Source organism: Clarias gariepinus, chromosome 12, assembly GCF_024256425.1.
Source record: "Clarias gariepinus isolate MV-2021 ecotype Netherlands chromosome 12, CGAR_prim_01v2, whole genome shotgun sequence".
Classification (NCBI taxonomy): Eukaryota; Metazoa; Chordata; class Actinopteri; order Siluriformes; family Clariidae; genus Clarias; species Clarias gariepinus.
In genome coordinates this window covers 17,702,947-17,719,925 of record NC_071111.1, presented here as the reverse complement: position 1 = coordinate 17,719,925, position 16,979 = coordinate 17,702,947, and the positions used below count along the sequence as shown (strand labels likewise).

The following is a 16,979-nucleotide window of genomic DNA, read 5'->3' as shown; positions in this document are numbered from 1 at the left end:
TAAAATTTAACCTTTATTTGGGGAATTTATGGCGGTTAACATTCGTTTGCACAGCGTTAGAGGAGCGGATGATATGACATCATATGCTGTGATATTGCAGTTAAACCACAGTAGGCTTCTCGTACAGTGTCAGGTTAATGAATACATATACAGGTAGCCCTGAGGCATTGTGCCAACAACTGCGTCATTAAATAAAATAAAATAAAACCGCTATTAGAGTAAATTCTTTTTCTGTGTGATATTGTGAAGTAGTGATAGGAGAAGCTGGGAAACATTTTACCGATTTTGGTAAATTTACAGATTTGGCTATTTGGCATTCTTAAATTTGCCAGTAGTTTGTGTGGGTGTGTGTGTGCCCTGTGATGGATTAGTGTACCCCGACTTGTCCCCACAGGGACAGTGAGCTTCTCCCAGACGTCAGTGAGAGGTGTGTGGGTATGATTTCTTTCTCAGAAGAAATGAAAGAGTAAATGAAAGTAAATGATTTTTTTGTGTCATTGAATTCTGTGCAACTTGATTCATTTTAGTGTTAACAGTAATGTTGGATAATGTTTCTATTTTAATGTGTTACATGTTTTAATGACTCATGTACAGACACTGGGAATGCATTCGTTCATTCATTTATTTATTTATTTATTTATTTGTATTATAATATATGCAATGTAGTTCAGGATTATAACCTGTTAGTGTTGGTGTAAGTCTAAGTTTTATCTAAGTTTCATTTATGAGTTAAACACATTATTCCTTTATTATAAACACTTTATTATAAAATTATATATCGCAGGGCTGATTAATGGGCTCCCAAATTATTCATGTGTTCAATTCTTAAGTTATTGTTTTAAAAAAAAACACACATATCACTTATGTACATACCATCTCATGTACCCCCAGGTCAATCTACTCAATGCACATAGTTAAGCGCCAGGCATAGTCGCTCTACAGGCATGTATTTGATGAAGGCAGACTGTGAGTCTTGACTGTGAGACTTAGTTCATCGCTTCTTACGGTTGGCTCTAATTTTATGCCTGTACACATACACAAAGAGCTAGTAGAGGGGAGAGAGGCCTGTAGCATGGACTCTAATTGAGCCTTTCTCTCTCATGGTCTACCCAGGACAGCCTGCACCTGCTGGACGCCAGTGGGGTGCTGCGTGTCCCGCTCTATACAGCCTGGCTGGAGCTCACCCATAAGGAGGTACAGTGGCCTAGTCTAGCTCTGGTTCTGCGGTGGCGGTACTGCTAACCTCTGGCTCTCTCCCTCTGCCACATTCACTGAACTTAGTAATCTAAGTGCTGAACCTGGGTCAGATTTAATATCAGTCCTGCTCAGTCCTCCTGCTAGACTGAAAAGGGTATGAAAGCATGATCCTGTTCTCACTGTCTGACTACTTGCATATGTGTCCTTGCCTACTACCAAGGTAAAGGAGAAATGCCAGTAGGGCCATCAATTATCACTTCGTATCATATAGAGTTGAAGATGTGCCAGGTTTCTTCTGTATCCAGCTGTAAAGTGCTCTGTTGAAGCATGTCTTAAAAGGCCTTTTGATCATTTTATCCAAAGAACAAAGGTGATGATTTATGTGAGTTTTGTTATGTGTAGTAGAATGAGTACAGAAATGAGTGGCTTTCCTCTCATAGTTAATAAAGTCTTGGTAAAATGTGAACTATATAAAGCAACCGCTTGTTTGTAAATCTAAGGTAAATTGGGAACTTGACTTTATGTAGTTAGGCATGCAGTTGTAAAGGGTTGTTTAAGTCCCATGATGTAACATACCAAATACAACATGTTATATTAAAAAATCAATACTTTGCTTATCAGATTAAGAGGAGTGTTGATATATTTGCGTTGCTTCTGATCAGGTGTGAGGTTGGTGAGAAATTGGTTGGTGTTAATAAATGTTATGTGTATTGGGAAGAGTGATAGCTAGAGTGAAAAACTTTGTGATAGCTTTCCCCTAGATTAGAGCACCCAAATTTACATTGACGAGTAAAGTAAAGAACATGTAGAAAATGGAAATTAATCAAGTAATATTTTTTCTTGTGCATATTTTGTGATAAGAATAACAGTAAACTATTGGTGCTTTAAGTAGTGTTTGGTTGATGCTTTTCCCCTGAAGGCGACAAGATAATGTTGGGAAAGGAGGCTTGAGGGACTCGCTCAAGCTGAGGAAATAGGGAATCTTGAGCATCTCTAAAGTCAAAAACTACAAGTATACTGAGTTTAATACATAAAAGTTGGCACGTTGGTTTGATGGTAGTTCTGTCGCCTTGCACATTCACGGTCCAGGTTCGGTTTCCGCTCAGGGTCTGTGTGCATGGAGTTTGCATGTTCTCTTTCTAGATTATTATACATTTTATAAAAAGAAAATAAGCTGTTTAAAGAGAGTACTTACTAAGGCAGTACTGGTTATAACATTTCAAGGACGTTTTTAATTGCATGCATGCAGCCTTCTTTCCTTCTGCTGACTACTGAGAATAAAAAAAAGGCAATTTGTCAGTCTTTTTGCTTTGCTAACGAATAAAATGCATAAAACCATTTGGTCAAGGAAGGAAAGGAAAGAGCAGTAGGAAAGAAGGCCAAGGAGAGGCTAAAGCACCAACATTTTTCCTTTCACTCTTTGCCAAATGGCAAGAACACAAAAAGTTGATCGCCTTCTCCACCGAAACATTCCCCTATCAGATATGGTCATGTGACCAACAGACTAAACAGTAATAACAATCTGGAATATTATCAGCTAATATTATGCAAAGCACTTTGCCTCTAACTTTCAAAAGTAGAGAGAGGGACAAGAGAAAGGATAGGACACACAAACTGACGAAGAACATGTCACACCCCAGACAGGAAGGAAGCATGATGTCATATCAGGAAACACAGCTGGACCACAAACAGCCTCACACATTGAAAAGACTTCTGGCTACAATCAGAAATAAATTTCACTGAGACAGAGATTGCAGCTATTTTTAGTGCATGAATGTGTGTGTTGAAGGATAAATTGTGCTCATGGTATTGTTATGGAGTTGTATGTAAGAGATAAGACTCAGTGGCACTTAGTATGGAGTGCATAGAGTGTTTCAAAGAAATCAAGAGGGTGTGTCGTCTGTAACTTGGACATGTTTCAATCTTGTCACGTAGCTTATTGACACACTGAGGTCAGCCTTAAATACACCAATTTTCCCTTCTCCTTCCTCCTCAGTGTAAGATTAGTATTGCATCTGATTGCTAACGCATAGCTCCAGTGCTTCATAGTTTCCTGAATGAATTACGGCTAGAGAAAGTATTGCACAGACATGAATTACTCAGCCTTCCTTTAATCCCTCAATTCCTTTCGAGCATCGAGACCAGGATGTAAACAGCCTACAGCTAAACTGGGATGGCTAGTTCCTCCAACATAATACGCCCAAGCTCAGAGAAAGTGTTACTTCTGACTGTTTGTGTTGGCACCTGGGAAGCACTTCTGTCAGCCTGTTATAAGCTTCACACGAAAACTGTAAAGGACAAGACCGCTAATTTGTCAGACACATCTGCGGGTTTTGAGGCAAAAAAAAATGTCATGCGTGTTCTTATCGAGCCTGCTCTTCTTGTTTCATCCATACACACGGACACGTAAATAGGATTAGCAGATAATGAAATTTGATCGTGAGCCTGGTCCGAGGCAGTCACCCGATTAATCTGAAGATCATGTCAGTTTGAACATTTAAGCTGCTCTCTATTATGTTGTCACTCATTTCAGAGTTCATAATAAAGGAATGTGTTTTCAGAGAACTGTCGTCTGTCACTCTGTCATACCTGAGTGTACCGGTTAAATGTAAAGGCGTGTTTCTTACAGTATTTTACATGACTCGTACAGAGCTGATCGATGGTCAGTATGGGTTTCCAGTGTGTCCCACTCCATGACCACCAGTTTGCTTGGGAGCTGGTACTGAAAGTGTGACATGAGGTCGCTGTTTGATATCTCAGATATCATTAAAGCAAGGTTGCAAAAAATTTTGGAATAACATTTTTCTATTTCTAATAACAATTTTTCAAATTGTTTCTTATAGTCTGGTCACTAAAGGTTGTAATTCGGATATGAATTGTGTTTTGATGGGATATTTGAAAAGTTCTGTGGAGAAAATAATGAATTATCTATATAAGTGTTTGACTGCTTAAAAATTAAACCCACATTAGAGAACATCAAACAACTTTAGGTTACCTTTGAATCCCTATCCGGTGGGTCAAATGTCACGTTTTAGACCTTAGGGACGCTTATGTTGTAACCCTTTCCAAAACGTTACATACAGGCAAGAGGTTATACTGCATACAGGTGCATCTTTTTCCCCCCTAATGCCCTTCCTGCATTTCTCTCAGGAAGTACCCTCATATTGCCTTAATTTTCTCCTTTTTTATCTTCACATTCACAGCTAACACAACTTCATTGTCTCAGTGTGTGTGTCAGATTCCTCAGACTCTGTTTAGCATGACTAAACCCCATGCTGACGTGAGCCATGGTCACCTGACCTGAAAGTGTTCACAGAATTTTTTTCCCCCAGATCTTTTCTAACGGACTTTCTTAGTATATTCCTTAACACATACAGTCAAGAGAAAAGGAACTGTTAAGGTTACGCCAGTAGCGCAGCATGTTTAGTGCTCTCTCTCTCTCTCTCTCTCTCTTTTTCTCTCATTTATTGTCTATCCATGCCTTATGTGCCTCATACCTGACCCCATGCCACGCCTTCCTTAGCGTTAGACCCCCCTCCAAAGTTTTGTCAATGCATACCTTAAGCGTGCATGTGATTTATCATGCTAGTCTGTCTCTACAGTGTCTTAGTAGACTATGTATTTTAAGGTGTTTTTTCCTTGCAGAATTTTTCATATAATACATGATGACTGAGGGGAATGTTTTAAAATATTTGAGATCACTTCCTGGAATATGAGACATATTTTGTGAAACATTTTCATGTTCAAGTTCTTTTTTTTCAGGCAGGTTGTAACCGGTTATAATGTTAGGTTACTTTTTTTTTCCTGGAACGGCTTGTCAGGTGAAGTGTGTGTTTGTAGGTGAGGTAAACCAGTCACTGAGGTGAAGTGGACACCAGCTGAAACTGGAGACGTTTGTGTAGTGTTTTTTTTTCTCTGCTTCTAGTTTGTTCGTGTGTTAAAGGAACAGAAGAAGACAAAAGCCGCTGTCCGTTTGTATCTTTATGGAACATGCTGGAGCATTGATAGATGGCCTTGTTACAGAGAGACAAGGTCTGTGTAACATATAGGTCTGAAATTGTGGCGCTTGTCCTGTGGGGAAGGGAACAGCATGGTGCTAGGTGTATGTCCCGAGGGTATGTTTTGCAGTGTGTATGTAGGTGAGTGTGTGTTTGTGTGTATAGGGTCAAGCAGGTTCCTTTTAATTATTCACAGCTCTAGGTTTACACTGCCACAGGGTGGGTGAGGTAATGGTGTTTGAACTTCGCGTATAAAGGCTGGGGGGAGGACGCCGTTGTGAAAACAGTCTCACATCGACATCGTTGTGATGCCAACACCAGACATTCTGATTGTTCCATGAAGAAGGAAATGGGAGACATGATGGAAGGAGAGGAAAGGGAAGAAAGCACGAACGGCCAGGTTTCCTCAGTTTAACCCAAATAAAGTCCTTTATTGTTCTTACAGCTTTAATTTGTGCTTCCTGTAACTGACCAGCAGCCCATAAAAAGATAACACAAACACTTCGCTCTTGATGAGCATCTCTATACTATGACTTTGTGTGAGACAAGGGACCTTTCCCTTAGAAGTATAATTTAGTTTAACCTGAGATGTTTTTTAAACCTTATTCAGGGTTAGTGGATTATTTAAAAAACGGCACTAATTTCCTGTGACAATGTGCCTGACAGACCTATTTGTTGTAACAGTAAATTTTTGCTTGTCAGTTTTGACTATCTTAACGCAGGTTTTTTTTTTAGGTTTCTGAGGTTCCCGCACAAATAAAAGTGTCAAATCTGGGAGTTTATCAGAAACTTGAGCCCAGCCTTTGGGCGAAAAACAACTGCGAGTCACTAAAGCCATGCTCTCGTGTAACAACATGTAAAGATAGCTTGGTTTATACTGAGACTGCGAGCCTTTTTTTCAGATTTTCATCACATCTACCTGTACTTCATAAACATGCTTTCATGGAGTGGTTTGGAATCTTTGCTACCCAGTGAATTAAAGAGAATTGTATTTGCACATCATTCCATTTAAGACCAGCACTACAGTTTGGATTGTGATTGAAGTGATCTTTAATTAAGTAGTGATTTTTTACTGTTCAAACTGAATAGAGTAACTGTCTGTGCTGAGGTAATCTTTGTCCTAGCTCAACCTCTCGCTCTTTGTTGTTAGCTGTGAAGATCAAGTGTGTTACCATGGCTGCAGGTAGCCTACCGTCCCCCGAGACAAGGGTTAGGAGAAGAAGTGGGAATTGTTAATGCTCAAATGAAACGGCTGTGAGAAGTGGAAAAAGAGGGGAAAGGAGGAACTAGAGTCCCGTATATTACTATTCAACTTTAAGATAATAAAACTAGTTCAAATGTTTTGCATAAGCACAACATATACTGAGATTGCCCAAACTCGATGTTAGAAGTACTAAGATAACTACATGCCTATAGCCTTTTTGAGGGTTGAATATTATATATGGGTATAGGGTTAATGGCGCGACAGTAGTAGTGGGGCTTGAACCCCCAATCCTAGCAAACTAGCTACCTGCGTGCTTGTTAAATGGCTACAGAGCCATGATGTAATTAATTTATCCCTATGTTTAAAGTCATAAATTAATATAGTTAATATGTCCTTCGAGAGAGCACCTAGAAAAATCTTAAATGAGGGAAAAGTCTAGTTTAATGATGGAGAGCGGTTGTAATAGATGTATACAGATGTGTTAAAAAAGATTTTTCCATCATGTTTAACTTAGGTAGCAAGACAGGAAGCAATTGTTATTTCCAGCTAAAAGCATTTTTTCTCGATAGAGGAGGCTTCCAGGATCTAAAAACCTTCAACAAGCAATAAGCAAAGTCACTTAATTAGAAGCAACATGTTGAAGTAATGCTAGTTTTTTACTGCAAAGGATTTCTTACCTTGCCCATTGCGACTTTTTGTATTAAGTATTGTAGAGCAAACGTTTCTGTTCACTCTGCCTTAGATCAATAGATCAGGCTGTTTACAAAGTTTAACAGACATGCACTGCCCATACAGCCAGTATGTGGCTACAGAATTATTGAAAAAGTACGCTTTGCTGTTGTACTCGTGTTAATGGGCAGTATAAATGTGACCCTGGTTTACACTGGTGTGACATCCAATACCCTACTCATGGGAGATGCTTTTACTGCTTTTTACTGATTCTGATTACAGAAGAGCTTAAGAACACATTGGGCTTTTTAAACACATTGGTGTGCTGACAGCTAGGCAAATAGTCAAATATCCACTCATTGTCCCTGTTAAAGTGTGTGTGATGTCAAACCATCTGCTCAAGTAGTGCACAGTCTCTGTGGGACCCTCATCTTTCGACGGGAACCCCCTCACAGGAGCCTGAACTGAAACTCGATCCGACATCTACCACTAACACCTGAGCTGAAAAGTACCACTATTACTGAGAGAAAGAGACCACACTGTGGTACTCTATTGTAAGCGTAACAGCTAGGACTGGTTCCTTACTAACATTCATTAATCATATTTAAATATGTTTTTGTTTTAAAGGAAGGAAAAAACAAAATTAAGAATAGAAAGAAATAAAATATGGAATTATAGAGAGGCAGCCATGCACAAGCTATCACCTGTTGGTTTCGGAAGCCGGAAGGCATATGGACTGATGCCACAGACAGATGTGTGTGTTTGTGTGTGTGTGTGTGTTTGTGTGTGTGTGTGTGTGTGTGTGTGTGTGCATTTGGTTGGAGCTGTCTGAATGAATTCCTCATGTTCTGTGTCAATGTATGTACAATACCAGTCACAATTTTGGACACACCTCCTAATTGAATGTTTTTTTGTTTAGTGATTTTTTTCTACAGTGTAGAACAACACTGGGGATTTAAAAACAATAAAATAACACAAATGGTATTAGGTAATAAGGTAACAACAATAGTCAGTTGTTATTTTAAGACACAAGTCACATTTTCTGGGATAAGGTAGTTCTTGCAAGAACAGGATTTTCAAGTGCATTTGCAAAACCCATCAAGCGCCATAATGAAACTGGCCCTCATGAAGAGCATCCTGGGAAAGCAAGACCAGAACTTCATTGAGAGTTACCAGCCTCAGGTATCACCAGTTAACAGAACTTTAGATTAGAGGCGTTATGAAGGCTTTACAGATGTGTCTCAATATGAACTGTTTGGAGGAGATTATTGCATATTTTGGATGCCTTTAGCATTGTTTTCCAATTTAGAAAGAAATAGAAATCAGACCATGGAATTAGAGGATTGACACATACGTATGTTGGACAAATGACCAAATTCAAAGATTGTAGTTTTACACTTGTAGTTTTGCCAAGCAAACGAGTAACTTGATTTAAAATCCTACATGGTGTGCAAATTTAGGATGCTGTTAATGAGCAACATTCTCACTTTCTGATAATCATTACTTTTCCATTACATTCCTAACTGCTTCCCTGTTTCCATTATCACACACATGGAAAAAGTATTTGTAAGCTTTCACACATGTTCACAGTGATGTGGATCAGCACAAAGCACGCATTATAACCAACAAAAGGTGCTACAGTCACCTGTGGCATGCCTATATCATTTGTTTATACACAATTCTTGACATAGACAAGATATAAAATTACCTTCGGATTATGCAAACTGAAGTAATATTATTCCATTCTCCCTATTGGTTTCTCTGCAGTGTGAGCATGGTTTGGAAATAAATTCAGACTGCATGTCTAAACACATCTCTCTCTCTTTCTCCCTGTCTCTGTCTCTCTTTCTCTCTCACGTTCGCCCTGTCTCAATCTGCTTGTAATGCATGTTTGGCATCCCGCATGTCTATCAGTGTAAGATGCTGCCAAAACCACCAAAGGAGAACCTGGCACAGGTTACTTACTACAGCGTTAGCAATGATCTGCTGCTGTATTGAGGGATCAGCTCAGCACCAGATTCAAGAAACCTGGACCTGAATGGAAATTAAGCTTTTTAGATCTGAGCGAAAGCCTACTCCTGATCTGGATTAGTGGAAATGTGACTTCAAGCTCGAACATGAGAGGCTTTGTTATACATTGACATTTAATTCATCTCAACATCTTTTTTTGTTGTTGTAGAAAATAGAAATTAATTGTTAGCAAGGAAACAAACCTTATATTAAGATATGCACAAATTTGCTGCCTCAGGTGACTTAGGGTAATGCTTTTTTTCTTTCTTTCTTTTTAATCGCTTTAGACACTACAGGTTTTGTGTGCTCTCATGCTTTTGAGAGACTGCCAGTAAAGCTAATCCAATTCAGATTTTAACCAGACCAGCAATCTTCCTCTAGAATGAAAAATGCTCATTCTTAGGGGGAAAAAAGTATGCTTAGCAGAGAAAAACATAAAAACTGTGCTGTTGTATTCTTATCATAAAACATGGCACTGTGGGAAACTCTTGTAATGACTCACATTCTTTAGTCCTGATCTCAGCATTTTTAGACACTTTATCATTCCTGTCTGTCGTGATCTTTCTGCTGAAAAGTTATATGTAAGGCAGCAAGATTTTTTTTTGCCTCTTTTGGTAGCCAGCCTGTTGTTATCGTACTCCCCTGAGAGTTTGATTAAAAGGTTAGATAAATGACTTCGGTGAAATCAAGCGCTCTGGAGCTTAACTATTAATTCAAAGCTTAGAGCGTGCCAGTGAGGCTTAATCGCTTGACCCTGCTTGCTGTTGACTGTATAGTACAGTACATGGTACATGCTTATGTGTGAGTTGGGACATACTCAAAAGTGCTTTTATCTTGCTAGAGGAAACCACGGTTAAATGGAAGTGAAGTTTGTTGAAGTGGTGCTTAAAGCCTACTTCATGCTTAAATTTTCCTCTTGCTTGTTAAAGTGGGTTTGTGGTGGTCGATGTCTTCGGGGGTTAACCACAGTCCACCTACGTACTGTATGTCTGCCATCAACTTCCATCAATTTCACCCACTCGTATACCTCCACCAGCACTACTATAGGTGAAATAATGGAGCCAAAATGGTCCCCAACCATGGCTGCATCTCCATGTGTCCCTGGCATGCATGGAACTTTTCAACTTTCTCTTTTTTTATATGGGGTCAAGTTTTAATCATAGCCTTAATGAGCTTTAATTATTTGTCACTTTCCTACAAAGAGGATGTGATCCTATTGCTATTTCTAAAGAATATGTGTGTGAGGTTTCCCCTAGGCTGAATATGAAGCATTCACTCCATGCCAGAGGGAAAAACCGAAATAGTAATTGTGTGAACATCACATTGTGTTTTGACTAGGAAACTTTCATTAGCCATCTGCTGGAAGTGGATCAAAGCAAGGATTCCCTAACCTTTCTGTTAAATTAATCAGCACATGAACAATGACTATAATGTATTGTGTGAAATTATGTATGAATTTGCAAAACTGATACAAAAACATTGTTTACTTAGAGTTTGTATGTTAGCAGAAAACAATTTCCGAATGGACATTTAAGTACTGTATTTAAGTAGAGGCTGTAAATGAAATTGCATCAAATATAAATCTGAATTTTATATTATAATTAATTATATATACACAGTAAAACTTCGGATTGCGAGTTTGCGAGTGTTACACAAGACGAGCAAAGATTTTTAATAAATTTTGACTTGACAACGTGCAAGACTCGTACTGAGTATCATACATCACGCATGTGCTTCTTGTTTTCACGTGATCACAACTGAGCCAATATTTTTTCTCTCTCTTGCAATGCAGAATTGTGGGTAATCCTCTTCACTACTGGGTCTTAGTGCGTGTCCCTTACTGGTATAATCAACATCCGTACATGTGTGTACTGTTTACTATAACACTGTGACCACTTGTGTGCATATAAAGCATCTTTTATTTTTTGTTTGTAAGTGCGTGTACAGCACGTGTGTACTGTTTCTTATAACACGTGTGTGTGCGTGTGTAAAGCAAAAGAAAATCTTATTAGAAAGGTTAAAGATCTATTTTCTCTTTTTCTGTTTCAGCCTGTCATGTGTGTGCGTGCGCGTAATTTGACACCGTGCCCCCTCACACACACACTCTCTATTTTTCCTTTTTTAAAGGTAAAGTGCAGGTTAATTTGTTTTATTTTTACTTCATATTTTGTATTAATTGTTTTTATTTATTTATTTATTGGGGCTGTGGAACGAATAATTTGAGTTTCCATTATTTCCTATAGAATAATTTGCTTTGATTTACACTTCTGGAACAAATTATGCTCGTAATCAAAAGTTCCACTGTGTATATATATATATATATATATAATTTTCCCAGTGTTTTCTATAGTGCTTGGATACTATCAGAGTAGAAAGATTTCTCAGTACGCCGAAGCCTTCTGTCTGAAATGCTCGGCTTGGAGTGAGGTCAGGACTGTATGGAGGATGTGGTAATAATTCCCACCCGAGGCCCTGTAATGTGCAAGCTGTGTTTATAAATGATTGTGTGTACAGTTTCCATTTGTTTTATACTGTAAGTTGCGGACAAGTTATCCATCTATTTTCAAGGATCAGGAGTTCCAATCTCTGAATGTTCACGTGGAATGACTTAGATGGGCTCCAAGCCATCTCAGTTAGAATTGTAATTTATAGATGTAGGGTCTTTTTTAAAACATTTTACACAATTTAGATGTTTTACTGTGGCATCATACTATGGTTAAAGTCTTCTGTAAATATCACTTGGTTTTATGCCTTCATCACAAGTCCTGTTTTGACTTGCAAACCCGTAGTAATGAAATAATTAGCTCCAGAATGAAAAAAGTTAATTAAACTTTTATATATACAGCACAGCATAATTAATAAATATATAAAAACATGCTTAATATTAGTGAAAGTGAAAATATTAATGGGGAAAAAAACTACATTAGGACATTAAAAAGTATATATATATAATTATTATATATTGTATATAATTATTATAGTATATAATATATAGTATATAATTAATATATAGTATAGTATTAATATACAGTATATATACTTACAGTATATTATAAATTCTGTTCCATTTTTAAGGTAAGCAAGCAAATAGATGTATGTCATATATGCTGGACAACACTAAATGCATAGCCATTAGCAAGTTTTGTTGTTCTGTTTTTTTTTGTCCAGCATGAGTGGAGATAGCCATCTGGTTAATAACTCACGCCCTCATATCCTGCTGCTAAGGCACTGAAACAATGCACCAAAATATGAGCGTGCTGTTTTATCTCTGGAGCCATTAATCTGCTATTTTAAGGACGTTTAGCACACAGTGGCGTTTAACACTCAGCTCTTCTGAGGCTTTGTTCACTCCGCTTCCCTGACGGCAGTTTGTCTTCCTGCTCACACCTTGATGATTCCTGCTACCACATTCTCTTTGCTGCTGCATTTCCTTGGGAAAAGACATCAAATCCTCAGAAATGAAAGCGAGAATGCATGAGCAAGGGGATGTTTTTAAATGAGCAAGACACCAGAAAGCAAAACAAGCAGACTAAAAGCAGGGTGAGCGTCAGAGAACTAAAGTTGTCTGGTTGTTAAAAAAAATAGAATTCCTGTTGGAAAAAGAGAGAGTGTGTTTTGGTACTGGAAAAAGAGACGACACTGTGGGTGTGGCACTGATCTGGCTGATAAACTCTCTGTGGAAACTGTGCCATTTATGGACCCGGCATGTGAAATGATTTCTTTTTCTTTCACTCAGGCTCTCACTTTTCCCTTACCATACTTTCTATTCCTTTCTCTACTTACTTAATAAGAATGGATTTAAATGAGTGTATGAAACAGTTGCACAAGCTGCCTGTGTGTGTTCTCAGCAAGGGAGCTTGTAATAGCATGTAGCTTACCTATACTGTAATTAGAAGTGTGTGAGTGTGTGGCTGTGTTTTAATTAAACATTTAAAAAAAACTCATGTACTAGTACTTTTTTACATTTTTTTAATTTCATAAAAAAAAATTCTTCAAGCATGCATGTGACATATCGGCTTTTTTTATCTTCTGAAGAATCTTTCTGCATTTGCAATTCTCTTACCATATCTTTAAATTGTTGCGTTGCCATATGTGTCATTTCACTGGTAACACTTTCCCAACTTATTAATTTATGATATTATGTGTTGTTATCTGCTTTAATAATTTTTATTATGCCTCAGATTTGAAGTGTCATGAAGTTACTATGTGTGTGTGTGTTTTTGTGTTGCAGCCTAACATCGGGCGTCTGGGGGTCCCTAATGGTCCTTCGGGGGAGAAGGTGGCAGTGGTGGCTGTGGATGACTGTGATATTGCTATGGCAGTGCGCTTCGGGGCTCAAATCGGCAACTACTCCTGTGCGGCACAGGGCACACAGACGGGCCAAAAGAAGTTAGTACCCACCCTTCTTTCTCGTTTTTTATCTATATCTGTTTCTGTCCTTCTCACTGATGTGTTTTGGAAGAGCACACTGCCAATCATATGCTTAAACACAGCAAACACAGTGAATGATCACCGAACATTTCTGTCCCGATGACGCTGAGCTTATCAACACGGCACTGGATAGTTTAATCAGTATGTAAATATGCAAATCATATGCTGTGACCTTCACACTCACGGATCACACGCGGGAGATTACGGAGTTGCGTGTTTTCTTTTAAATTGTCACTCGTCTCTAGTTGTTTAAATATCTGGTTAAACAGCTTTACACATAGAGATTAAGGCAGCGGGTGTGGCTGCACACACAACCCTGCGTTAAAAGCACTTCAAACAAATGCAAATAATAAAAGATCGTCCTCAGCCTGATAGGCAGCAACCTGCACCATTTCGTAATAGCCTGCTCATGCAGGTCACTGAGGGGATCAGGTGAAATGGTATATAGTAGCATGTTTTTAAATAGCTCTCTGTGCCATGCATATAGCTTGCCATCGCTAACAGATATACAGTAGCCTGCTGCATCTATTTTTAATTCTGAAGTACAGGTAGTAAAAAGGATTTAAGATTTAAGAATTGGCAAAACATGATCTGGGACATGTTGTGACATGAAACACAAGCTGTTCTGGTACTGACCGCTGCAAAGACTTCCACTATTTAGCACAAAACACACACTCTCTCACACAACTCCTTGATTTAAGGACTGGGTCACAGTAAGTCTGCTTAACCCACACAGACGTTTGATGTGATGCCTAGTGAGCTTATCTTACTTGAAATGCCTCCATTTCTGCAGTTCATGCATGGCGATTAGAGGTGTACCTGAGTACAGAGCACTCTCTGATCTAACCATGTGACCAGCAGTGTTTAGAGGATTAGGCCCCCATTATACAATTATGATGTGTGCAATTGTGAAATTTGCTTGTCTGCCTATAATTCCAACATTTATCCCCAAGATTTCTATCGTTTAAACATTAAATGTGCAGTTTTACACTCCATTGATGATTTATAATGTGTGAATGCATGCATCACACATACTGTAGATGAGAGGTCCTGGATTAAAAGTTGATAAAGTGATAGTCAGATAGACAGATACTCAGCTACAGTATAACATCTTGCTTGCCTTCCTCATCCCCTTTCTTTTTTTTTAAGGTCATTGGACCTGACCGGTCCTCTGCTCCTGGGTGGGGTCCCTAACCTCCCGGAGGATTTCCCAGTGAGAAACCGAGACTTTGTGGGCTGCATGAGGAACCTAACCATCGACAGCAAGCCCATGGACATGGCCAACTTCATCGCCAATAATGGCACCACAGCAGGTCTGGCTATTTTAATGACTGGGCTTAGTTTAATTAGAGTTTATTATTGATTAATAAAGACACCAAGCTTTTCATGTTCTCATTAAGCACTTGCATGTATTTAACAATATAGTTAAGTTGTAAATGCTTGTGGATGACTTTAATGTGATTTATCATACATGGATTAATCATCCAATTGCAAATTTATTTAATGAAAATAAACACTGACATAGTTAGAGCTTTTATTTGTGAATTTTAAATACAGTTACACTATGGTAAAGCTGGAATGAAAAACGCCTCGTTTTATTTCCTTAACAGTACATTAAATGCATTCAAGTGACTAGTAAATTTTAACTTTAAACTTTTAAGCAGTTAAAGTATAAAAATTGTACTGCTATGTGATTAAAGTTAAAGTGTGTTCACAGAACGATTCTCTATGATTCATCTACTGTTTTCTCTCTTTTTCTTCCAGGCTGTCCTGCAAAAAGAGATTTTTGCAGAGAGGGCCTTTGTCAGAATGGAGGTCAGTGTGAAAACAAGTGGAACACCTACTCCTGTGACTGTCCTAATGGCCACGGAGGCAAGAACTGCGAACAAGGTGAGAGTGTGTACACCCCATTTTCGTCACTCTGTGTTTTTCCATTTATCATCATCTTTATGCCTTGTTTTATTTGTATTTGAACTCGATTGCCTGTTGCCAGAATCACCGAAAGCAGTCAGAGAAACGTGTGTGATATCTATGAGATAGAATTTGCTATCATTTTTCAGAATAATGTTCAGCTCAATGTGACAGAGACTCAAAGCAGCAACAGATAAGACCCTCCAGCAAATCTACTGCCATGTTGTTGCCAAGCCTGTTAAGATACACCTTTTTATTCTGTTCAGCTTAATAAAAGGGTTTGATTTCATCCCTCAGGAAGAGCATGAGTCATTGTCACATGCCTGGAACTGAGCCGCAATGACAAAGTGTAGAATCATGTTCACGTTTAGGACTTCAGCTACGAGGGACTTCTCACTATCGGCCTTAAAAAGGCATTTATTAGACAGATGCTGCTTCAATCAGGTGTTTTAATCAGTGTTTTTGCTTGGATTTGTGAGGAATCATTTTGGTAGTATATCTTTGTTTCGGCTGAAGTGATTAATAATAAGGTAACAACTTTGGGGAAAAAATACCTGTTCTCCTGGATTATACAAGATAATGAATACAACTGTGGAAAAGTAAAGCCAAATAATAAATATAATTTAAAAATATATATTTTTTATATTTCTTATATATGAAATGAGAAATTTGACTTAGTTACAATGTTTAGTATTAATATGTATTAAGTTGTAAACATTAATGCGAACATACACCGCAAACAGTAGAAGTAGCACTCCACTATACATTAACCAAAACACAAAAGAGGAAATTTCTTTTGTTTTCTTTCGGCTCCGTTTTATTTCCAAAAAAACAACAAAGCCAGAAAAATAATTCTTATTCCTTAATTGGCGACATAAATGCAGCGAGCAGAACAAGCAACAACCCGAGTGACACACTTGCCACACAGTTATAAACAGCTGGCATTCGGCTGAAAAGAAGACGACCATTGATAGGGATATTTGTGATTGACGGTCAAACAAACTGGAGACAACAAGGCAATAATTACCTACTGATGGTCAAATGCCTGCAGATTGACTACAGATTAATGACCAAAAACAACTGTCAGGCAGAGCTTAACCATGTCTCACATACAGAAAACTTATGCCAATTAAGCCTTCACATTCTCGAACATCAGACTGAAGATGAAGCAATGGTTGGGTGTGTCCCTCGGTGACCAGATGTGTGCAGTATGGATGTTATACCCTCATGAGCATCTTCTTTAACCAACAAAACCACTGTTTTTGCTTGCCTTGTCTTTCTTGGAAGCAAAACCTTATTTTTTGGAGGCATTGCTTAAAAGTGCAAATCCTCAAACAAGGGAAGCAGTTCTGCACAGCACTATAGATTGTGCTCACGTGACTTGTGCTCACGTTTTTCTCCTTATTCAGCCGATTGCTGCCACCCGTATATGACACCTGTCTCTTTTTGGTTGAGAGTCGATAGACATTTTCTGTGAAGTAGAACCTGGACCATATCTTTTAACACAAAAGGATGTTTAACTGAATGTTTTTTGATTTGCTAGGTATGTACCAGTTATA

General features: G+C 38.4%; 1 protein-coding gene across 4 annotated transcripts in view; it reads left to right on the top strand.

Moving 5' to 3' along the window:
* Positions 1–16,979, top strand: part of celsr1a (cadherin EGF LAG seven-pass G-type receptor 1a) — an 87,911-nt gene that overhangs the window by 43,041 nt on the left and 27,891 nt on the right. For 3 of the 4 annotated variants that reach the window (XM_053508528.1, XM_053508526.1, XM_053508527.1), the window contains exons 6-9: positions 1,114–1,194; positions 13,310–13,467; positions 14,659–14,822; positions 15,274–15,399. In XM_053508528.1, coding sequence (XP_053364503.1) covers positions 1,114–1,194; positions 13,310–13,467; positions 14,659–14,822; positions 15,274–15,399 — 529 coding nt within the window. The remainder of the gene's footprint in view (positions 1–1,113; positions 1,195–13,309; positions 13,468–14,658; positions 14,823–15,273; positions 15,400–16,979) is intronic. The other variant, XM_053508529.1, reaches the window with a different exon arrangement.